The following is a 25172-nucleotide window of genomic DNA, read 5'->3' as shown; positions in this document are numbered from 1 at the left end:
GAAGCTTTTTGAACGTACTAATAATGTTTTCTTAATGTAGAAAAGAAAGCAACTTCAGTTAAACACACAAAGAAGGCATGATCAAATACTAACTGCATGATCCTCGCAACCTAATGCAATATTCAGCTGCTCAGTCTAACAGGAAGTTAACAAATCAAGTAACTGGTGTAACAATTATCAACATGCCGTAAACAGTTCATTTAAAATTCCAATGCAGACGTTTTACGTGGGATTCCTAGTAATAGAAATAACATTTAACAGACAGCACGATAATACATGTTTAGGTTTAGTATCACATAAAGCACGCGGTAAATACAGAACAGATGACCAATACTACTTAAGTGGGTGTGTTCGGATTTAACGTCTTTTTCAACAATGTTTCAGTCATATGAACGACGGTGTCTACTTGTGGTAAGTGAGCATAATACCAGATTTTATAGTGCTGTCTCAATGGAATTTTACGCCACGCCGTATACACGTGACACGACACCCCACCTAAACATTTTATACTTACACCGGGCTGCCCAGTCATAGCACTATCCTCTTAATGCTGAGTGCCAAGTGATTAAAGGTCTGATACCATTTTTCACGTCTTTGGTTTGACGCAGCCGTGGAAGTGGGCGCTATACCAGGCTAAAAGATCACAGCTGCGTTATGAAAAACCATCAGTATAGTCTAAATATAACGATAATTCATAGAAAACAAGGAACCTCAATTTTTTTGCAGTCTTTTGAAAATTACAGTGTTTCTCTTGATGCCATTCTCTGCAAATGGATCATTTTTTATCTAGACTGATCATTGTCTCTCATGTTTGTTGCATTAAAACAGGCACGATCTCTTCCCATTTCATTACCATCCAAAATTAATACACTGTCATATTATATTTCTTGTTAAGATCCTTAAATTACCATTTGTCTTCTTGAAAAATTGATTTGTTTGCTGTTTGATTAGCAGTTTGGCAACTTAAGCTGATGCACGAACTGACATTATAACTCTACTCAAAGAAGGCCAAAAAATCAGGTTTTATAACAAACGATCAAGCAAAAGAGAAATGCTAATATCAGATAATGTTCTGGAACGCGTTAATACCTGACTAAGCTAATCATGTTCAAATCTGTCATCGGCCTTACGCAAACTAGGGAGTTCAGTCCAATAAAAACATGATGTAATGTTGTTCCATTAACTAAAGCACAAGACCGCTTTTCTAAGTAAACTACCAGCTTCCTGGTGCAGTTGTAGCTTCTATGTTTTTTCTAGTCGCTGTTGCTACGTACTTTGTCCATTTTATTGAGCAGCAAATGCAGTTGTGTTTCTTCCGTCAAAATTTAAAATATTTTGCGACATAGCAAGTAAATTTGTGAATTAAGCCCACATTGCAGACTAGATATGTTTGCGAATCCTTTTTATCTGTATTATACAGTCAGGATTTTTGTAAGCGTTGCTAAGTATTTTCGAATTACAGTCGATTCCACTCATTTGAATACTAGTTATTGGAATATTACGTTTATTTGGATACAAAGTTAATGCATCAAATGATCTCTATACTACGTTTTTTGCATAGAATTTGCGTTGAATCTACATTCTGTTTCGTTTCTTTGGATAATCAATTTAAATGTAAAACCAATTATGCTGCATGATAATTTGTTTGTAAATACTCAAAATAGAAAAGTGTAAACTCCACAGGTCTCTCAACACGACAAAAAAGAAAATGTTGTAGACTCGGTTTGATTGAGTCTGTTCATGTACGGTTGTGGAAATGGACGCTACCGTCCACGCCCTCTAGCCCCGGGTTGAGCAGAACTCAACATTTACACATGCTACAAGTACAAAAAAAAAAACAATTTAGAGACATCCACAGATATGTTCATACGGCGGTGCACATGAAACCTTCAATGATATACTAGCGTGTAATTCCATGAAAGGCGGCGTATGGTCCCAAATTCAAGTCTCTTGTTTGTCACGACTCGCACTTAGTCTAACTACATATTAGCGATGTATTAAGCAATTGGTAAATTTTATATTTGTTTCCTTTCAAATAGGTTGTTACAAATAATTGTTTCAAACATATATAAACCTAACATGTTATATTTATTGAATCTGTTTTGACTTATATAGTTCTCACGTATATCAGTTAATACAATGATACTCATTTAGGGAGCGTTAATTTTAAGTAGGAAAATTAATCATTCATTAATTTGATTTTTATTTCCTCAGAATGAAGTATGAAGCTGACAGGCATACAAAATATATTTGATTTGCTAGAAAATTTCAATTAACATTCGCCTCTTTACTTCTATACAATGTGAGAACGTTGTATGAAGAACTTCCCTGTCGTTTTGTTAGCTATTTCATGTAAATGTACACTTAGTCAATGTACACTTTTACAAGCTATTCCGGAGAAGCCTTTCAACGGGTGATACTGTAACAATACAACTCAGAGCACCTGCACACCCCTACAAAATATATCATTTGTTCCATCCGGAAACCTGTGGGCTTTTTCAGCTACCAATCAAAATGTACAGTTTTAATCGACTCTTAAATGACCTTCACCCCAGATATAAACAGGAAGTAAAGATGAAATCAATACCGGTCTGCGGCCGGAAAAGGATTCATTACTTCTTAAGATTTGTTATAAATGATGTTTTGATATCCATTCATGCAGCTTTGTCAAGAATTTCTCGTAAGCAGATTTTCGAGGCTTTGGATGATTACTTTATCATTGCTCTGTTCATTTAAAGTATGCATCTTTTTGATACAAACATTTACTATGACAAGTATAAATGCTTTAATAATGGGCACTAAATACAATTAAAACGCCATACCTCAAACTCGCTTATCTCAAAAGTCCGACCATCTCGAAGATATTTTCAAGTTCTGCCCCGAAAACAGGTTGCAAAGAATATTATTTTAAATTGAATTATCTCAAAGTAAAACACTTAGTACCTTGGAATTCGACATACCGAGTTCCAGCTGCACATTGAGTTTTAAAAAGATTAAGGAAACACATTATTTTTTTATTAAAATTGCAATGACAATTATTGCCAATGACGGGAGGATTAACGTTATTTTTTTTATGATTGCATTTACGTCATAAGCAATGTATTTTGTTATTGGTCTCTCCTTTTTGTCAATGATTAGGAGTTTGGCTTTGTTCTTGATCTCTTAAGCCTTTGTAATTATTAACGTATAACCAGTGTTGAAGAACTTTCCTCGGCGAACATAAAAACAGCTGTCACTTCCAGCTACGCGTGGAAAGGAATTCTTGACCTAAATTTGCTTTTCAAATATGACAACAAACAATTTGGAATAAATCCCTATCTTGATTATTTATTTATATTCGTTGTTGACAATGTTTGGCTTGCTTTCATCCTGTCTTTAAGCTTTTGGTATTTAAAAGACTTTATTTTCATTTCGGTCTAGATTGGAAAGCAGCTATTAAATATTGACTAACAAGTCGTTTTAACAAAAAAACAGTCAAATGATGCTCGCATAACATTGGCTATTCTGTTCGTTACTTACACACAGTGTTTATATGTACGACCAAGGATTCAATGTTGAATAATTGAGAATGTTTTTACAGTCCTTCAGCAATCCAGTATCGAAACTGTCTGCACAGCGTCTCAAAGAATTATCATTCCAAGACCAGCCGGCAAGGGCTGTATAGTATGAATTTCCTCTGGTACGAAAGAAAATTATTATTGTCTTAATGTTGTCTGAATCTTTTAGACAAATAGACTCACAATGTTCTGAAAATAGTAATTATAGTCTAAATAATTAATGTCTTTCCGTTTTAATTGTCTGAACATGTTTATGTCCTTTACAGAAAAAAATATATGAGCCGCGCCATGAGAAAACCAACATAGTGGCTTTGCGACCAGCATGGATTCAGGATCCATGCTGTTTGCTTTCAAAGCCTTTTGCAATTAGAGAAACTGTAAGCGAACAGCATGGATCCTGATCCGCGCAGTCTGGTCTGGATCCATGCTGGTCGCAAAGCCACTATGTTGGTTTTCTCATGGCGCTGCTCATAATAGTTCTGTAACGCCTGCACGTTGTTACATCATCAAATTCCAAAGAATAATGAAATATATTTTTATAGACAAGGATGCACTGATTATAAGACTAATTTCAAGTTTATTTAAGGTTATTTAAATGGCCACTTCTTCAGTGCATGTGATTGTGTTAAACTGGCAATGTAAACAAGCATTGTTCAAATCGATGTTGTCAACACATCAATATTTGGTGCACTACATTTAAAAATATTTAAATATTTCCCATTTTTTACCGTTGGAATTATTTTGAAGGATATATAAAATGAATGACTGTCATGTATTTAAAAGAGAAATTCAGAACAAGCATTGCTATGGAAGAGCTTGGTGAAACAGTAACTGCATGAGTCTCCGTCTATAATTCAACGTCAATAAGTGAGGCATGACTTATCGGCTACCCTCGGCGTTTACCGCAGTATTGTTATGAGCTAAAAGTGCAGACACGCATTGATGCATAAAGTTTATCTATAATGAATGCCATATTCAGTTACATAATATTACCACCAAGTGCCTTAGAAACACGATATATCGAACTCGCCTATATCAACATTCCAGCTATCTGGGAGACATTTACAAGTCCCGCCCCGAAAACATGTATAAAAAAGTATATAAATCCGGTGATCTTAAAGTAAAACGCTCGATTCATTGGGATTTGAGATACCGAGTTTTATCTGTACTTGAATAGAAGTTGGAAAAAAGGAAAACCTTTTCTAGATCAAAATGATCTGAGAATTTTAAACGGTTTGTACGTTTTTGTCGTTTATACTATACAATTGTTCATTTAAAGGAGTAACTTCCATTATTTGTAACAATGATCAAGCAAAGAGGGCAACTAGTATTGGATAATGTACTGAAACTCTTTACTGACTGAATAACTAATCTTGCATTAATCTGTCAAACGAATGGAGTTCATTGACATACAAACATAGTGTGATGTTGTCATATTCAATTAACTAAAAGCACACTGATTTCTAAGTACAAAAAAACACGAACAAACAGATTTCTGGTTTCTTAAAGCCAGTGCTTGTAGCCTCTAGTCATTTCCCTAATCTCTCCATTCTCACACTTCGCTTGATCATACAGCAAATTTAGATTAGTGTTTCTTGTGTAGAAATTGTTTCAAAATTGAAAATATGTCACAGCATAGTAAGTTAATTTCTTAATTAAGGTTTTAAGCGTAGGCACGGAAATTGTCGATTGTCATTACGGGGTCCATTACCTTAAGTTTTATTTTTGTTTCAAGCTCATTAAACCATATTAGAAAAATCTCATGCCAAGAAAAACAAGGATAAATATTAAACAGGGAATGCCACGTTCCAAAAACGCATGTTCCAAGTCACTATCGCCTGTTAATAAATTATATGATTGTCGTATATATAAAGTTTTCAAGATATAAAGACTGAATATCCTACGGGTTAAACCATGTTCCAAAAAATGCAATCTCCGCTAAGAAACTTGTGAAACTTGCAAACACTTGTTATCCGCTCATAGAAAACTAATTATTCCTATTCGCTTAGGAGTTTCTAAATATTTATGATCATCGCGAAGGTTTGCATTAAAATTTCAATTTTCATTAAATACGTCGCACGATGCCTGCATAATTCCATGAGATTTTACACTCATTAAAGTCTTAGAGGAAAAACAAAGAAAAAAACAAAAAAACAGCATGATCCTTAGAAAGGAATGTAATTATCGAATAAAGCGCACAAAAACCTAATTTTACCATACTTTGTCATCAGTTTTTATTGGATTATATTTGCAAATGCAAATTAGTCCTACAAAGAGTTGGTTCTTTTTTTTTTTTGTTATTTTGCTTAACTCAAACAAAACCAAAATGTAGAACAGTTTCATTTTTTGTGTCCTGTTTGCCTCTAATTTATAGGGTTTGGTATAATTTCCATCTTTCTTCCTGCCTTTTTTGTTTGCTCTATATAATACATCTGTTGCAACAAATGCATGTCTTTTGAAAGATAAGGATGTTCGGCGTTAAACTTATAACTTGCTTTTTTCATACATTAGCTACTTCAGTTATGAATTACTATAAGGTAAAAGGTCAATTGCATCTCTTTGTCAAAACTTGATGTTAAATAGTTTACAGGCAATGTATGCTTTTTTGGACAAAATACACTCTGTATTAGAAAGATTTCGTGACAATTAAGCTACAATAGAGAACAAAATAAAGCTTTTTAATAGAGCAAGTGTCTCAGTATCAATGCTTTTCTTTTGAATAATATTTTGGTCCAATTTTATTGTGAAATAAAAAAGTGGAAAGTCACAGGTGGTCCAACACGACATAAAAGAAAATTTTGCAGGCTCGGGTTGAGTGAGCCTGTTCATGGACGGTAGTTGAAGTGCCAGCTACCGTCCACGCCCTCCAGTCCCGGTTCTGCCTTAAACGAGAAAACAATGGGCAGAACTTAACAAACTGGAATTTAGAGAGGGGATCTGTAGTTATGGAGCTTGCATATCACAGAAACTGCCAAACGACAAAATTAAAAGCAGACACCATTTCAAATTATTTCATTTTAAACTTTTAACGCAAGTGATCTAGTTTTTACCATTTTTCAAGGAGATGGCTTATCTAATAAATCAGACAAAGCTCCAGAAACGAAGTCTTCTCAAAACATAATCCTACAGCATTGTATGTATGGATGTGTAAATGATAGCAGTCAAAGAATGCAGGGGCACCGCCTTGGTACGGCTAGTGACGAAATGACGAAAACACCGCTCGGGTGTTTTGAGCACAAAACCTAACAAAGTTCCAAAGTTTCAGGACAGTGTATATAAAATCCTCGCAGGATGAATTCCAATCGCACACAATTGCATAAAAAACCATAATATGTGAAAACACAAACGATGCTTGTGTAAATATTTGTAAACAAATAATCTTATGAACCACATTAGAATGTACTCCGTAACTTGACGGAAAGCAGAACAAGACGTGAAACACTATTAAGAGCCAGATGAAACAGGCTAGAGGCCAGGTATCAAAGAAACGCGATGTGCTTTCAGAACTGGCTGTCATGTTAATTTAAGATGATTCTAGAATAGATTCAAAATTTGTAAAAGACTCCATAAACCTACATGAAATTGATTGTTATGCACGAACAAAATAATAAAACATTTTGTTAGTTAGTGATGTAAGATAAAATGTCAAGTTAAAGTCTCTGACACTTTAACATACACTGCATTAGGCCAATAATCCTAATTTTTTCAACAATTGTTTCTCAGATACTTTCTATCAATAACTTATTCTCGTGTTTCAAAAATTAACACGCTACAGTTGTTCTCTCAAGTACTTTAAGATTTGTATGATAGTATATCAAATCAAACCATTAATACTCGGCTAATTCCTTCTTCAATTACTGATTAAAGTCAGCCGTTCCCGGCATGCTTTGCAGAAGGATTAATAGGCAATAAAGCTAATGAGCCAAATATTGATTTCTTTATCTAATTGCGTAGTTTACAAGGGTCTTGTGTGTGCCTTCTTTTATACATTTTTTACATGTTCTATTATGAGGCCTGCTAAAGTCTCATAAAGTGTTTTGTTCTGGGGTCATCCCCAGTTGGCTTACGGAATGTTGTTGGTTCTACCTAGGTGTCCGCTTGTAATGAAATAATGCACGGAGGGGCACCTGGGGTCTGCCTCCACCATTAAAGCTGGAAAGTCGCCATATGACATAAACGTTAAACCCAACAAAATAAATAAATAAAATCGTTTGCGGTCTGATAATAAAATAGAGTCTAAATTTGTAAATATGCAAAATATTATGAATATGTATTGTGAATATTTGATACGAAAATGTGTTTATGCTAGCATGCATCCGCTTGTCAAATTATACTGCATTTGGCAATTTTAGCGTCTTTTGAGTGGTCTTATGAATATTTAATTGGCAAAATATCGAGGTTTATTTTGGTCAGCTGAATATTCAGAATGTACACGTAGATTCCCACTGGTTTGTCAATATGGAAGATAGTTTAGATTTATTAAAATGCACTTAGTTTAGAAGTAGCTGTTGTGATTATGAACACATCTTCGTGTACTTGTAGTTTGTAGAAGAAATCTGTGTAACGTATTACAATGTAAGATGGGATCTTTTGCACAGTGTAGATGTAAGTTATGATTTTTTGAAAATAATAACGGATCCAAGACGCGTTGAAAGTACAAGATAACACATCATGCTTGGATTTGTTTGCTGTATATCAATTTTTCAACTTATGCGTTCATTTGATCTATTTTATAAATATTTATTATAAAAATGTATTTAAGTAACTAAATTTTAATGAATTTATACGCCTAATTAACAAGGTTTCTTATTTGTTCTCAGCTTTAGATACGGGATAGGTAATTGTTTTTGTAGCATTTGAAGTTGTATCAGATTCTTTTATGATTATAAGAAATGTTATCCTCTCCAGAAATAAATGTACGTGCCCTTTACGTCGCCAATTATTCTCACACTGAATTATCAACACGCAACATTTGTTCACGCTATTATTTCAAGATTTATTTATCATAAATCTAATAAAACAAATCGTTTTCGGCTAATTCTTTCTACAATATCTGATAGAAGTCAGCCGTTCACAGCGGACGAATAAATAGACAATAAGTGTAATGGTCTAGATATTGATTTTCTATCGTATCCTGAAATTTTCGGACGGCTTTTAGTCACTTTCGGTATGTTAGTTTCACACATCCTTTGGTTCGTCGTTGCAATTAGATGCCAGTGGAGTGCGAAATGCCACATTTTTAGCTCACCTGAGCACTGCTCAGGTGAGTTTTTCTGATCGCTCGATGTCCGGCGTCCGTCGTCTGTCTGTCTGTCGTCTGTCTGTCTGTCTGTCGTCCGTCAACATTTAGCTTGTGTATGCGATAGAGACTGTATTTTTCAACTGATCTTCATGAATTTTGGTCAGAATGATTACCTTGATGAAATCTAGGTCGAGTTCGAAAATGGGTCATCTGTGGTTAAAAACTAGGTCACTAGGTCAAATCAAAGAAAAACCTTGTGTATGCGATAGAGGCTGTATTTTTCAATTAATCTTCATGAATATTGGTCAGAATGATAACCTTGATGAAATCTAGGCCGAGTTCGAAAATGGGTCATGTCGGGTCAAAAACTAGGTCACTAGGTCAAATCAAAGAAAAACCTTGTGTATGCGTTAGAGGCTGTATTTTTCAATTGATCTTCATGAATATTGGTCAGAATGATTGCCTTGATGAAATCTAGGCCGAGTTTGAAAATGGGTCATCTCGGATCAAAAACTAGGTCACTAGGTCAAATCAAAGAAAAACCTTGTGTATGCGATAGAGGCTGTATTTTTCAATTATTCTTCATGAATATTGGTCAGAATGATAACCTTGATGAAATCTAGGCCGAGTTTGAAAATGGATCATCTCGGGTCAAAAACTAGGTCACTAGGTCAAATCAAAGAAAAACCTTGTGTATGCTATAGAGGCTGTATTTTTCAATTGATGTTCATGAGTGTTGGTCAGAATGATTGCCTTGATGAAATCTAGGCCGAGTTCAAAAATGGGTCATCTGGGTCAAAAACTAGGTCACTAGGTCAAACCAAAGAAAAACCTTGTGTGTGCGATAGAGGCGGTATTTTTCAATTGATCTTCATGAATTTTGGTCAGAATGATTACCTTGATGAAGTCTAGGACGAGTTTCAAAATGGGTCATCTGGGGTCAAAAACTAGGTCACTAGGTCAAATCAAGGAAAAACCTTGTGTATGCGATAGAGGCTGTATTTTTCAATTGATCTTCATGAATTTTGGTCAGAATGATAACCTTGATGAAATTTAGACCAAGTTCGAAAATGGGTCATCTGGGATCAAAAACTAGGTCACTAGGTCAAATCAAAGAAAAACCTTGTGTATGCAATAGAGGCTGTATTTTTAAACTGATCTTCATGAAATTTAGCCAGAATGATTACCTTGATAAAATCTAGGCCGAGTTCGAAAATGGGTCATCTGGGATCAAAAACTAGGTCACTAGGTCAAATCGAAGAAAAACATTGTGTATGCAATAGAGGATGTATTTTTCAATTGATCTTCATGAAATTTGGTCAGAGTGATTGCCTTGATGAAATCTAGGTCGAATTTGAATATGGGTTATCTGAGGTCAAAAACTAGGTCACTAGGTCAAATTAAAGAAAAATCTTGTGTATGCGATAGAGACTGTTTTTTTTTTCAATTGATTTTTATGAAATTTGGTCAGGATGATTACCTTGATGAAATCTAGGTCAAATTTGAATATGGGTCATCTGAGGTCAAAAACTAGGTCACTTGGTCAAATCAAAGAAAAAACTTGTGTATGTGATAGAGGCTGTATTTTTCAATTGATCTTCATGAATTTTGGTCAGAATGATTGCCTTGATAAAATCTAGGTTGAGTTTGAACATGGGTCATCTAGGGTCAAAAACTAGGTCATATATAAGAAAATGCTTGTTTTATCGCAAGAGACCAATTTTTTGGTCAATCTTAATGAAAATTGGTCAGAATATTTGTTTCCAGGAAATCACTAGGTCAAACATGTTTTACACTGTTATGGTATGTTTCTTAGGTGAGCGACCTAGGGCCATCTTGGCCCTCTTGTTATTAAGGATCTTACCAAAATGGCTTTGTCTATCGGAATACTAATACTTGATGTATGTAGTGTCTTTGGTTTATGTTAGCCAATACTGAGAAATTGCAGTTCCTCAATTTATCCACAAATTATCAATTATTAATAATTCAAATATCTAGCTTTTGACATTTTAGCACAATCAAATCCTATAAAGTATTCTCTAAATTTGTAAGACATTGATCCCGTAAGGACAGTCGACAAATTAAGTAGTCTCCATTTGCGATTTCAACATTTTCCTTTTTGGACAAAAAGCCGTGTGCGAGTTGAGATACATATACTTCCGAATAATAGCAAAATTTCTAACAAAAGTATGTAGTTATTCGGAAACTGAATGTTATTACTGGTTCAATACGTTAAGAAATATTACAGTTTAACTGAAAGGTTTTTTTAGAATACTTAAATTAAAAACACCAAAAACATCGCAGACATGTAGGTTGAGAAGTTGGATTAAGAAACTAAAAAATATGCCATAAAATCTTAAACAATGAAATATGTAAATCGTAAAACGTACAAACATTTAACTTTGTTTCTGTTGTATTTTTATTGTTCTTTTTGTGGCGGTGGTGAGAGCGAGGGGGGATTTAGAGTTTCTCTTGTTGTCTTTGATTTAGACGGAGATAGGAATTAAAAAAAAAAAAAACAAATTTGAGTTACATCATACAACAAGTAAGGAACTACACATGTAAAGGACATTCAATAGCAATTTTATTGCATACCACAGTATATAAAGAAATTCGTGTTAAGTCAAGAGCGAAATAACTCAATTTGACTGTTCGAGGGTTCAACGCAATAAGGGCGTATCTACATATAGTTATGTAGATACGCCCTTATTGCGTTGAACCCTCGTATTGACCTGCAAGCCATTCAATAAGTGCCGAAACTTTCCTTAATTACGAACATTTTTATATTTGCAGGTGAACAGTTTTGTTGGTGCGTTCCATGATGCCGTTATACTGTACGCACTCGCGTTGAATGAGACGCTCGAGGCTAATCGGTCTATCACAAATGGCACAGAAATCACACGACGGATGTGGAACAGAACTTTTAGAGGTGAGTGCTTCAGAAAACGAAATTTGGGACGTTTAGTGTGCATAAGTTTTAACAAATGTATTTTTATGATGCTTTGTTTATACCCTGCTGACCTTTTGTCTCTACGTGTATTACGATTTTGAGCGGGTCTTTGTACTGAAAGTATAGAAAAGAATAGTGATGTTGTTAGATAATGCTACAATGTTCAAAATGTCAGTCTGTAGAAAAAATAGTTTGGCCAGAATGTTATCGATGAATATGTGCAGATACTTAAAGGTCCATTACTAATGGAAAGTGAATTGGCAATTTTTTTCATAGCCAGTGCATAGACTTCTGCAAGACACTAAATAATGAAGATTGGCAGGTCAAAATTTACAGAAGGTCTTTGGAACTCAAAGAAATGTATGTGTATTATGTTGAAATTTCAATGAATCGACAGAATGACCCCCCAGGTCTTTTTAACTTTCTTCATACTTCATAGAAAAATAATTGTACATATACTGCGATTTATTTCGAATTTCTACATACCAACTTTCATTTTCCAATAAAATGAAATAGTTTCTGTGCTTTTTAAAAGAAATTAAAATGTTCACTTTCCTTAGTATTGGACCTTTAATAACAGATGCAGACAAAAGCTCTCATTGGTACCACAAAGTATGGTATTGCATAAAGCAAGATGCATAAGTACATCAATGATTCATATCAAAATGGCATGTCGAAACAAAGTTCTGATATGTCCATTATGTTGTCAATTATGCAGGAGCTTAGAACTGCTTTACATTGAATCGAATATCTATGCAAACTCTATGGAATGGATTTTAACTTTTATAGCCTTTTCCACACCTTGTAATACTAGTACTTATTTGTGCTTTTGAACATAACTTTGAAATTAGCAGTTATATAGAAGGAATTTAACTGCGTTTTATCTATAATGTAATTTTAAAAAGGGTGGCTCTATGTATTCGACATTTTTATATTGTGCCGTATACTAGCACTAGAATATTAAGTTTATAGATTAAACAGATGTCTATATCAGAATGGAAAGATTCTTAGATTTCTTGTGTGTTTTCGTTTAAACTTCAATTAAAAGTAAAACACCATCTTACCTGAAGAAATCTTAGGTTTGTAACAGTATTTACGTAATGACAATGCATATTATAGTATTCTTTTATGCGATTTCGGCATTCTCTGGCTTTTACAGAAATCCCCGTGTACGTGGAGCTACATTTATATCAGACGAAATGCCAAATTGCCTAACTAGAATACGTAAACACACAGGAATAGGGAATGTCATGACCAGTCCACCACTTTATAAGTCGTCCTATGCTTTAATTAATACCTGAAGATGTTTTTATTTCGGGTCATTTGGGATTAAAGAGGACGTATAATTTCATGTATAATAGAGATTCAATAAGATGCCGCTAAAGGGCACGAGGGATGATTCATATTTACCTACCTTTCATAAAAATACTCAGTCCCGCTAATACTTGTTTTGTTGCTACAAGATATTTTATCATTAGGATTCGCGAACAATTTTGAAACATTTTTCTCTTTAACCTTGGTATGAGGTGTTATAAAACAAAATATGTAAGAAAATTATTAAGAAGAATAGAATGTAATCAAACTAAAAAATAGTAGACTCGGTTTCATAATTGAAAGTGCAACGCCCCTCACGACTCCATGTAAAGTTTTTAAGTTTTTGGTGACCCTTATGCAACAGTTTCTATCTTCTATCTGCTTGGTAAGGTCATTTATACGAGCAAAGATGTACATAAATATATCTTTTCCGAGAAATCGCATAATGTTTTTTATATGAGCCATGACATGGGAAAACCAACATAGTGGGTATGCGACCAGCATTGATCCAGACCAGCCTGCGCATCCGCGCAGTCTGGTCAGGATCATGCTGTCGCTAATAGTCTCTCAATTCAATAGCTTAAAAGCGAACAGCATGGAGCCTGACAGACTGCGCGATGCGCAGCTGTCTGGCTCCATGCTGTCGCATACCCTATGTTGGTTTCCCAGGGCACGGTCATATTACTCTAGACATCTATTACTCGTCCTAAGTGTCACTCATCTTTTCTGATGATATTGATCTTGTTTGTTGGAAAGTTTCCTATTTATCATTAATCAGAAATTATTCTCGTGTGGACAGCTATCGTGATGGTCATTTGTATTATATTCCATACATCTGGAGAAGCCATTAAGACATTAGATGTAAAACGACGACCATTTCCATACAAATACAAATACAGATATGCAGGGGAACCGAAACACTATAGGCTGAACTTGTTTATGCTCATTTCGAATGTGTACAAATATAGGTAAAGAAGCCGAAGCACTTTAGGCTTAACTTTTTTATGCTCATTATGAATATGTACAAAGATAGACAAAGGAGCCGAAACACTATAGGTTTAACTTGTTTATACTCATTACGAATATGTACGAATATAGGCAAAGACGCCGAAGCGCTTTAGGCTTAACATTTTTATGCTCAATACGAATATGTACAAAGATAGGTAAAGGAGCCGGAACACTTTAGGCTTAACTTGTTTATGCTCATTACGAAAATGTGCCAAAATTATCAAAGGAGTCAAACCACTGTAGGCTTAACCTTCATATGCTCATAACGAATGTGTTAATAGGCAAAGCGGGTGAAACAGTATAGTATTATCTTGTATTTTCTCATTGCGAATGTGTACAAAAATAGGCAAAGGAACCGAAACAATATAGGCTTGATTTTTATATGCTCATTACCAATATGTACACATTTAAGCAAAGGAGAAGAAATACTATAGGCATAAATTGTATATGCTCATTACGTTTATGTACAAAGATAGACGAATTAGCCGAAACTCTGTTGGCTTAAATTGTATATGCTCATTATGTTTATGTACAAAAATAGGCAAAGGAGCCGAAACTCTATAGGCTTAAATTATATATGCTCATTATGAATATGTACAAATACAGGCAGTATAATGTATGAAAGATATGACCGCCACAGCAAAAGAGAAAAAGAAAAAGTTTCAAACAACATCGTCTTAATCCTTCTGAAATAATTTTGCAGAAAGATTCATTTGTTCACTTTCGCCCCTGATTATGCTTTTTCCGATTCGTCAAAAGCTCGGCTAGCTGGTAGGGGACTTTGCGGTTTCCCCCTGTATATAAGTTACTGTGGTATTTCTATAAAATTTTCTATAATGTTTCTAGGTGACCCATTGCTAACATTATTAAAAGCTCCCTTGGTTGGTCAGACAAAACATGGCTGTCGGCAGCAGGTCAAGTTTTCCCAGTTGTTGCCCTACAGAGAGGTTTTAAACCATCTCTGAATCTGCAGGCGAGTTTTCTAAAATAATATGCCAGAAATATTTCTTGTTATATATGTACTTTTTAAAGATGTGCCAGTTCAGCGCCATTATGGCTCTTGTACTTTTCAGGCGATATCAAGAGTTCTGTGACAGGTTTGTGAATAATTAATTTCCGTAACTACATAACGCCTGTTTTAAGACACAAAATTTTCTCCAATGTCAATCATCTTTTGTGGTTGTATTGATCTTATCTATGAGAACTTTCTGTTTAGTATTACTCGGATATTATCATTCTGGACAGATGAAGTGGCGTATCATCTATTCATATTTAGTTCTTCTAGAGATTATCATTTAACAGAATTGCAAATTAGACACGATTCTACTTTATGTGAAGTTAAATGAACTGACATCCCGCTAATATACTTCTGTCAAAAACATAATAGACCGTTTAAATCCAAATATTTTGCGCTCATTTTGATTCCAGTATATGTAATGACGTGTCTACGAAACAGAACGTGAAATGTTATGAAGTTGGTTAATACTCTGCACTAAAATAAATGAACATATTCATAGAAAAAAAACATTAGTTTGCGTATCTGTACAATGCGAAAGACATATTTCGTATTGCATTCAGTATTATTCAAGGCTTTTCTTTAGTAAAAACACCGTATAGACCAAAAGGCGCCTTCTCCATTTTACCGCAGCAGATTTGCATAGATTTTTATCTCTGTGCATTAAACATCTGTCATAAGCAGAATTGGCGACTTGCCTTTATTAGTTACTCGTGTCCAGAAAGTTCATGCAATTCATAAGTCTATCTTATTATTTCGAAATGTTGTGGTTAAAGATGGTGTATGTATTTTAGGACAAGTCTTGAAATATGGAATGCCTAATGTTATGTTCTGCTTTTTTTCGAAACTTAATAAGTAGATAAGTGCAAATATCATTCATTTTAACCAAAGCTCAGTGCTTCACCCTAAAGTAAAAATATGGCAAAATGCAGACTCAAATGAATGGATTTTGTTTGCTTGCAGTTTTCGCCTGCTTTAAATATTAGCTCGTATCACACTTACCACTCCTGCTACTGAAATGCATCTATACCACCCGTTTCATCTTGGTGTGACGTATGAATGAATCTAGTTGATAAACAAAGTCTCACATCAAACCATTTACATACGGCGTGTAGTTGATAGGATATTTTGTTACTTTAAACATGCTCATTGTGATTGGACATAACTTTGCTAAACGATATTTCAGTGCTGTCAGACTAAAAATATATATACGTCGGACCAAAAGTTTCTCCTGTATTAATCAAATGGTATCTGCTCAGACACATATTTTATTAGTGAATTAAATTTCCGGGTAAATCTCTCAATTTAGATAACATATTTTACATAGAAAGGTTGGCATGGCAATAATGCATTTTCGGATTAGGTTTCCAGAAAACCAATTTTCTATGCATTAGCAAAGTAGTCCACTCCTGGGCTTTGACAGGATTATGTAGAATTAAGGGATTAGTTTACATTTAGTGTAAAGCGTTTGTATATTAGAAAAGGATATTGTCTTATGTAAGCAATGATTGCAAATGGGTTTTTCGTTCTCCGCAATCGTGGTCTGTTAATGTATTGGACGAGACCTTGAATTAATGCTGCCAAAACATTTAAATATACAGTTGAAACTTGATATCTTGAATTCAAGGGATCAAGAGTTTTAATTCGAGGTAACAAAAATTTGACTTAAAAGGGTATTTTGTGCACGTGTTTTTTTTTTGGAAAGGGACTTGAAAATGACTTCGACATAGCCGGAAGTTTGAGATAAACGAATTGGAGACAGAAGTATTTAGTAGTCTAATATGGAGTAATACGCTCTTTTTTAATACCAGATCAATAAATATTAAGAAAACAATGCTATACAATTAGAATTAATATGTTTATTAATTAAAACGACCCTTTCACTACTTCCCTATTTAGTTATATGAATGAGCATTTCTCTAAACGGGTCCAGCTTTGTGTTTTCAGTCTGGTATCCGTGCTGGGGGTCTGTGTACAAGTTTTTAAGTGTTCACATCATTTGCATTAAACACAGTGTGATTGAATGTCTATTTCCATCATAATAAGGGACTTTTATTAACTTATATTTTCCCGAGTATGTCTCAACATGCCATATGATCAAGTGTGTTGCAGTACATTGTTATTTAAACTGGAAAGAAAATCAATTACCTGTCTGTGTATACCGATATCCCCTTGAATATAAAGGGGATACAATACATTGTGTTTATTGCTCGCTGCTGGATAAAGTGGATTAGATTTGTACAACCAATATATACAAAAGTTTGGGCATTGTATACGTTTAGAGGATAAGTGTGTGTATTTCCTTCTAAATGTAATCTAGTAATCTACATTTAATTCCATTTGACATTACTTTCGTCTAATTTGCCCATGAGACTCATGAGACATTTTACGAAATGATTGTGACCTTTAAAATAATTCATCTTTATGTTTGGCTGAAAGAAACATAGGTACTTGTACCTAAAAGCATTTTGTAAACAAATACAAACACACAAAGTGAATTAGCTAGCTACGAGGAGTGGACAAAGGATAAAAATTCTGAGAGAGGGCCTATTTGCATTGACTTATTTTTTATTTGAACCTCATTAACTTTAGTACAAAATACTGACTTATTTGTATTTTGGACAACCGGGTGTTTGCTTAGCTAAAGGGGCAGTTTTATTTATTAATACCGTAACGTCCAACGGTTTGAATTTAGTGTTGGTAATGGGTTTGATAGCCGTTTACACCTTTAAAACTTCCAAGGGGACTGATACCCTTGACCTTGATAATAGTCAAGGTCAAACATTGACAAGAACCCTGTTGATAGGTACTAGCATATGAAGCATGATTCCATCAGTTTTATCCAGTAGTGTTTTACAGCATTGACCAAACCAGTAGCTCACATTACTTTTGTTCTTGATTATAAGACCAGTAGTACTTGATTATAGCACCATGTCTTTACAGACTGTATTTATCGCAACAGCAGTCTTTAAGTACCGTGTGGTGGCTGTAAAATGTCTCCCCGTACTTGGTCTCAGTGTTGTTATATTTTCTGGTCCTTTGTGGTCATGGAGAGCATTCGTTTCTAATACGATAGAATTCCGCTTAAGCCAGTGATAAGGGGAGTGATTCATTACGGTAACCTCTCATTATCAGACTCCATAAAACCTAATCTGCTGTTATGTTGCTTGGGTCGATTGTGTGCTTTTTCAAAGCATCTTTTTACAGGTTTTATTGAAACTCCAAATTCTGATTTGTTGCTTCTGTGCATACATCCAAGTTTAAACTTGTTGAATTGGAAATGACAATCTGAGACTAATTTCTAAAGCCCCGAATCTTTAATCTTCATTGAAGTTGATAAGCACAGATGAAGTAGCAAATTGTAAATAACTAAATGGAGATACCTTAAAGAAACTGCATTATATTTGAATGCTCACATGGACTTAAACCAATTTTCGTCGATTATGTTCTCTAAAAAGTTTCAAAAAATTAAACTTCCATTAAGGGAAATTAAGATCAGTGATATTGACATCGAACAGGGATATACTTTTGTTGGCGTCAGTAGAATTTATGACTCGAGGGAACACGTCGCTTTTAGCATGTCAGAGGATTTCAATCAGACAGTAATCTTTTGAAATTAATGCTCTGCTTAGACAAATTTAGACATGTATGGTATTTTATATTCGCTTGGGTATTATAATGGGGAATTTTCTAAAAATTGAGAGATTTAAAACAGATACTGTTCGTCTCTTTGGCAAACACACATGCATATATTTCATCTCAATTTATTTTCAACTAAGTCTATTTTCTAAATATAATTTAATCATGGTATCGTCTTCTAGGGCAGGCAATACTTGACATATGAGTTACATGGGACCTGTAGGTAACGAAAAAGTATAATTTATATGTACGTCTAAAGGTATTAGGAGATATTTTTCACACCTATGTACCCGTAGCAGCATCTGTACCTCAAAAACATTCTAGTTAAAACAAATGAGCAGGTATGGGACCTTCTATAAAAACATTTCCTTCGGAAGCATACTAAAAGAACAAACAAACAAGAAGAATAACAACACACTTAATTTGATTGATTCAGTTCATGAAAGGCAATGGAATAAACACACCGGGTACTTTGGGACCTTTTTTTTCACTGTCATACGGCCCTGCAATACTGCTGTGATATTTTATAAATCTATAAGAATCCCTGTAATTAAAGCGAAGCATGGAATGTATCCAAGCAATATGACAGTGTCAGAGTCTGGTCATAGTGAGAGCGTGATGCAAAACAGGCAACATTTTATGTATGGATGTTCTGTCGAAATACGGTTTTGGAAATTCATTTGTAGGCTCGATGGTCTTATGAAACACGTTTGAATGTAATTGCAGAGGTCCTTGATTTGAATTCCTATCCATGCACTGAAAATATATGAGATTCTGAGCCCCTCCCACCAAACTAAAATGCCAGTATTTGTTCTTCCTGGGAAGGAGGGGTTCACGTTTTGTTAGTATATAAACCTGTTTATCACGAATACTATGATCCTGTTTATGATTTTTTACGCCAATCTCTTTGTTTTTTTTTTTTTGACTTGTCGTCATCGACGTCGTTTGACGTTGATGTCACTTCCTTTGTTATGTTTATTTTGAACCCTGAAGAACCCTGAAGAAGGCTAATGTAGCCGAAACGTTGGTTAAAAATAAAGTGACTTGTTTTAAAAAGTTTTTGTAGTTTTGACTACTTTTAATAAACGTTGCAACATCTTTACCAACAATCTACCTGTCAAATACATATTTTACCGTACTGTCCCTTACGACCGGATTCTTAAGACCTTCTTAAAAGTATGTGCCCCTTTGAAATGCCTTTTGTTGATGAAAACTATGTTAGTCCTAGTTATGTGAAATTTCAGAACTGAGATATTATTGCAAATGCATTAAAACGATAATATGTGAAATTGTTCTTTGGAAACAATGAGTTTTTAAAGTCGTAGAAAATGTGGCCCCTTTAAGCAGTCCTTTTCCGTAAGCCGATGCATATATCAGTAAATTGATTTGAGGAATGATGTACATAATTCTTATGCTGTTTAATATTTCTTTCTGTGATTTGAAATCTTTTGAAAAATTCATCAGCTCCCTAATGTATAACATTTTATTTTTTGGTTAAAATAAGGTTAGATTGTTCAAAGAAGAGAACTTTGCCGATCTGTTTGAATCTGGTAGAAAATTTCTTAATTTGACAAAACGCTGACGGCGTTTTTCAGATACAGATACATATTTGACAATCCACAGGGGAATTGTAATCTAAATTGATATCAAAAATTAAAATGATTTTAGATGATTTTGTTTGTTCCTTTGGCCATAAATTTAAATTATGTTTAAAATGACTTGAAGTACCTTTCTATCATTATTGAATTTTTTTCTGTTAATGTCACAAAAGGGCATATATCCTGCTAGCCTACAGCTTGTCTATTATTCATTCGAAACATTTTATCAGAAAGAATATTTAATCAAATTCGGATATATAAAGTATTCGGATATATAAAGTATAACAGATCCATGTTGTGTACAGGCGATTTGGGCGAAGCATTACTTCTCGCAATTGTACACTTACATGTCCCCTTCCATTTGGTTAAATAAAATATATAGGTCCTGGTGCAGGTTTTAAACTATTTTTATGACCTTATATGGATTTGTTGCATGTGACAACGTTCATAATTATATGTAATTGGTAATAACCATTAATTTTGCCATTTGTTTGAATAACGCTTCCATATGCCGGATCCAGGCTTATCCTTTGGGACTGTGACTCAATGCAGACTTGGAGCGTCGGTATAAATTACAGATTCCGGTACATACCGGATTAACTAAATTTGAACGAAAATATTTTAAATGTATATATTTTGTAGCCATGGTGATACTAACCCTAACCTGTAGTCAGTATTTTATGCATATTGTACACTAAATGCATGCGAACATGCAAACATATGCGCTACAACTGATAATCACTTTCGGGCATGCGCAGAAGACCGCTCCAAGTCTGCAATGAGTTACATCGATTCTTTGGTTTATGGATCAATGAAGCTACGCAATTACATTGCTAATGTTTCAGTATTATTATGAAGGCTTATTACAGCGGGTTTCGCATCTATAGAACTCAAAAATACTGTGAAATCATTTAAATTCGCTGGCATGAAATTTCGCGCAAACGTGAAAAAGGACTGTTTCGCGCGGGCTTTAATTCGCGCATTTTCTATCTATAAATAAAAAAATTAAATTAAAAAATACTATTAGCGCGGTCTTAAATTCGCGCATCGGTTCTTACGCGAAATACGCGAAAATTCGTCCTACGCGAATAAAAATGATTTCACAGTATCTTGTTGTCTGTATTGTATCATGTTTCCAAGTTACAAAATATAATAGAGGCCGGTGTCAAATTAAGAACGTGTGTTTGACCTGAAACAATAGGGTAAACTATTCTTTTTTTCAAATTAATCAGTGACATGTTTGTGTCCTGTGCTCCGTTACGACGGTAAGGACTGACATCGGTCGACTGAAGTCAACTAAACAGTCTTCATTTTTGATATTTCTAGCATTGTTTGTTTGTTTGTTGTTTTTTTTTTTGAAAGAATAGCGATAACATACGCTTGTTTCGTGTATTCTTCTTGGTTGCATTCTTTGCTTCCAAAGAATCTTTTTACAAATTTTATTAGAACATCTGCAGAATCCGTTGGGCTATGTTGGTGTACTCGCCTTTGGAGCTTGTACCCACTTGTACCCCAGCCAAACACTCTGGATACAGCAGGTGTTGTTACTTGAAAAACTCTTGCAAAAAACTAGTGTCTTGTTGTTTTTTTTGTTAATGATCTTTAAACGTTTTCTCAATGCGGGAAGCCAAAGAGTTTTACACTTTTATGAAAAAAGACAGGGAAAAGATCTGATTTAAATGCGTGCTAAGGGAATATTGGCTTGCGTGATTAGATAGCTAAGTTATGATATCACGTCATGTATGGGGAAAACTTTGACGTGTTTTGTCCTTTAAGCAGGAATTAAAATCGACATTTTCAGTATCTGGAGGAATAAACATAAGGGTTAATTCTGACAACCAACGATGAGTACTCGTATTCGTAAAGATTGATACATGGTAAAGTGAATCTTTTTTCAGCAGGCTTTTGAAGGATTATATATTTGTCTTTGACGTTTTTGTGTGCCTGGAAAAGTTATTTTACTTTGAACCTTTTTTTTTAATTGTATAAAACATATTCTTAATAAAATAAGTAAAAAGATCATTTGGAAGCAAAGAATGCAACCAAAAGAATAATAGCAAACTCGGTTTGATTAATACATGTGTTTAGCTAACATGAAGGTTGTTCCCCCTCCCACTCACACACACACCACACAACCATCTAGCCCATATCTAGCCTTTCTCTGGAACAAATGCATTTGAGAAGGTTTTCCATGGTTTAGATGGAAAATTTACTTGTTTTTCCATTTCTTGCAACCATTGTCTTATCAACTTGTGTTTATGATGACCCTCAGGCTGTAAATGACACGGTAACTTCACCTAATAAAAATCAGCAAATTGCGTGTATGACGTATGCGATTCTGGTAGTCTCTGTTATTAACGGATAGACAGTGTGCGCGTTCAGGCCCATTTGCGTGCAAGGAAAGTTGAATTTCATAACTGGAGTACGTCATTCTAAGCAATTTACTAAGTGTAATTACTGTTTCACTACATAATCATTGTATTAATGGAAACGTTAGTATTTCTAGCAAAGGCTTGCTTTGAAGAAAAGTTTTTTTATTCCTTCTATTAGTTTAGGAACACATTGTGAAAACCAATTTAAAAATTGTTGAAGGTCCAGACGGTTGTACTGTGTAGATGTAAATGTCACACTTTACTTGCTTTTCACTGACCTTTTACTCTATGGCCAACATGAAAGACAATTTTTACGACCATAACTGCATACATGTACATATATCAATCTTTTGTTAATTGATGTTTTTTGTCCATTTTGTGTGCTCAGCACGTTTGGATAAAAGAAATCTAAAGTCAGTTCTTAAAAGCTTTTCGTAAAGATGGTGCCGAAATATCGACCAAGAAATGGAACAACTCATTTTGCTCTCTTTAAAGGTGTTTGAAATATCTTGAAAGAAAGAAATGCGTACGTAATAAAATTAGTGATCACTCTTTGCAGATATAAAATAACTGCAAAATATATTGATCCACGTAATCAAACTTGAATGAGATGTAGATAGGACAACATCAAACAATTCAAAAATAGAAAACTCAATTAGGACATGAACTCACAGGCTAAAAACCTCATATTGCCACTAAACAAAGACGTACATTTCTTGTCTTTTTTCTACTTCAATAGCAAACAGTCGCATAAAATGATGAGTACTTGAATATTTTTTCCTCTTCAAATAGTTTATTGGAATTTAGAGACAACGTATAGGCTGTTATCACACCGATTTTAACAACATGTCGTCGTTTTTCATCCCCCACCCACTACCGATTCAAAACATGGGGTTATGGTCTGAGGGGCACCAGGTGTCTTCTTTCCACCATCAAAAGCTGGAGAGTCGCAATATGACTTGTTATTGTGTCTGTGCGACGTTAAACCTAACAAAAAGTAAAATAACACTGCCTTGTGAACAGATTGGAAGTTATAATCGGAAATACTTGGCTTGTTTTGTTATAATATGGTAAGGCACAGTTAGACGTAGTGTTTTATTTCATGAATGTTCCAAGGTTTAAATAGTGTATGCAGCAATTTTCTTTTCCAAAAGTTATACATGGTATGTGTATATTACAATATTTTTTCCAAGCTTTATGAAGTTAGTACACATGAATCTTCTGCGGTTTATAAAATGGTGTGCTGGTAACAATTTAATTTTCGAAGGTTGATAAAGTGTATTTTAGTTCGTATCGTATGTAGCTTTTGGTGGGCGACCTTTACTGTATTGCCTGCCATAGTCTTGTCAGTGGATTTTCTTTCGAACCAAATTTTGATATTTCTGTATTTTTCTTAATCTTAAATTTTGGAGACATTCTGAGACAAAATTCTCATGCGAATTAGGAATCTCAAAATTAGCTAATTTCTTTTTGACAATGTGATGCTATAACTCGGGGATATGGCTTCTGGAGAAAAGAAACTGCAAAACAAACAAGGAAGTAATCAGCAAGTTACATCACGTCCTAAGAGAGATATAGGAGATCACTTTGCAAAGATAAGAAGCAGGAAGATTTGTGCGAAATAACAACATGTCAAATAAAGAGTTCAAGAGGGTATCAAAATTATGAATTGTTCTCGCAATGGTTTTATGTTACTCGTTCCAATTTAAATCTTACAATCCTTGATTAACTTAGTATATTTGAGAGCTGTTACCACAGATACACAAATTCAGTAAATCAAACCTTATTTTAAGCTTAATTCATTTCAGTTGCAGTAACTTTTCTGCGCGTTATTACAATGTAATTTTGAAAAAAAGCGTTTTCATACACTATCTCTGAGCTTAAAAAAATATGTGCAGACAAAGGATGACGAAAGTTCCATCACATGTGTGACGTGTTGAAAGTTCACAAAATTGATTCAGTAGGTATAATGTCCTTGTTTTTTCTAAGTTGATTTATTTGTATTTTCCCATCGAGGGGCACCTAAGACATTTGATATCAAATTAAAACAAGAATATAATTTTGCATGAAATGCGTGCAACAAAACAAAATAATTTTGTTGCGAGCTTCTGAACCTAAAATGTTTCCATTATTTTCAAAATGACGAGTTTTAAGGAGATTATTACTTTAATCATGCACAGATATCGACTTTTTTTCAAATTATGACTTGCCAAATTAGGACAACAAATAGAGTTTTCCTTAAAAATTTACATAACAAATTGCAGAATTAAATTCCCCCATAATGTTTGTAATCAACGTCTTCTTCGATGTTTTGTTTGCTCAGTTGCAACAAGAATGTTCTCTTTTTCTGCCGTTTTGCGTGCGTGAAACATCTTGCTTGTATTGACATTATATCAGACTTGTAGACTTAAGAAATTATGTATAGAATCCCCGTGTTTTAAAGTTATTATTGCACGGAAAGAGGTTATACGTCCGGG

At 34.4% G+C, this 25172-nt stretch overlaps 1 protein-coding gene across 9 annotated transcripts in view; it reads left to right on the top strand.

Annotated features, from left to right (window-relative positions):
* The window catches only part of LOC123542075 (atrial natriuretic peptide receptor 1-like), an 802781-nt gene that overhangs the window by 726108 nt on the left and 51501 nt on the right, over positions 1–25172 (top strand). For all 9 annotated transcript variants that reach the window (XM_053531573.1, XM_053531571.1, XM_053531572.1 and 6 more), the window contains one exon: positions 11593–11728. In XM_053531573.1, coding sequence (XP_053387548.1) covers positions 11593–11728 — 136 coding nt within the window. The remainder of the gene's footprint in view (positions 1–11592; positions 11729–25172) is intronic.

This window comes from Mercenaria mercenaria, chromosome 19, assembly GCF_021730395.1.
Source record: "Mercenaria mercenaria strain notata chromosome 19, MADL_Memer_1, whole genome shotgun sequence".
Classification (NCBI taxonomy): domain Eukaryota; kingdom Metazoa; phylum Mollusca; class Bivalvia; order Venerida; family Veneridae; genus Mercenaria; species Mercenaria mercenaria.
Note: the sequence above shows the minus strand (reverse complement) of the source record. Positions and strands in the feature narration are given on the sequence as shown.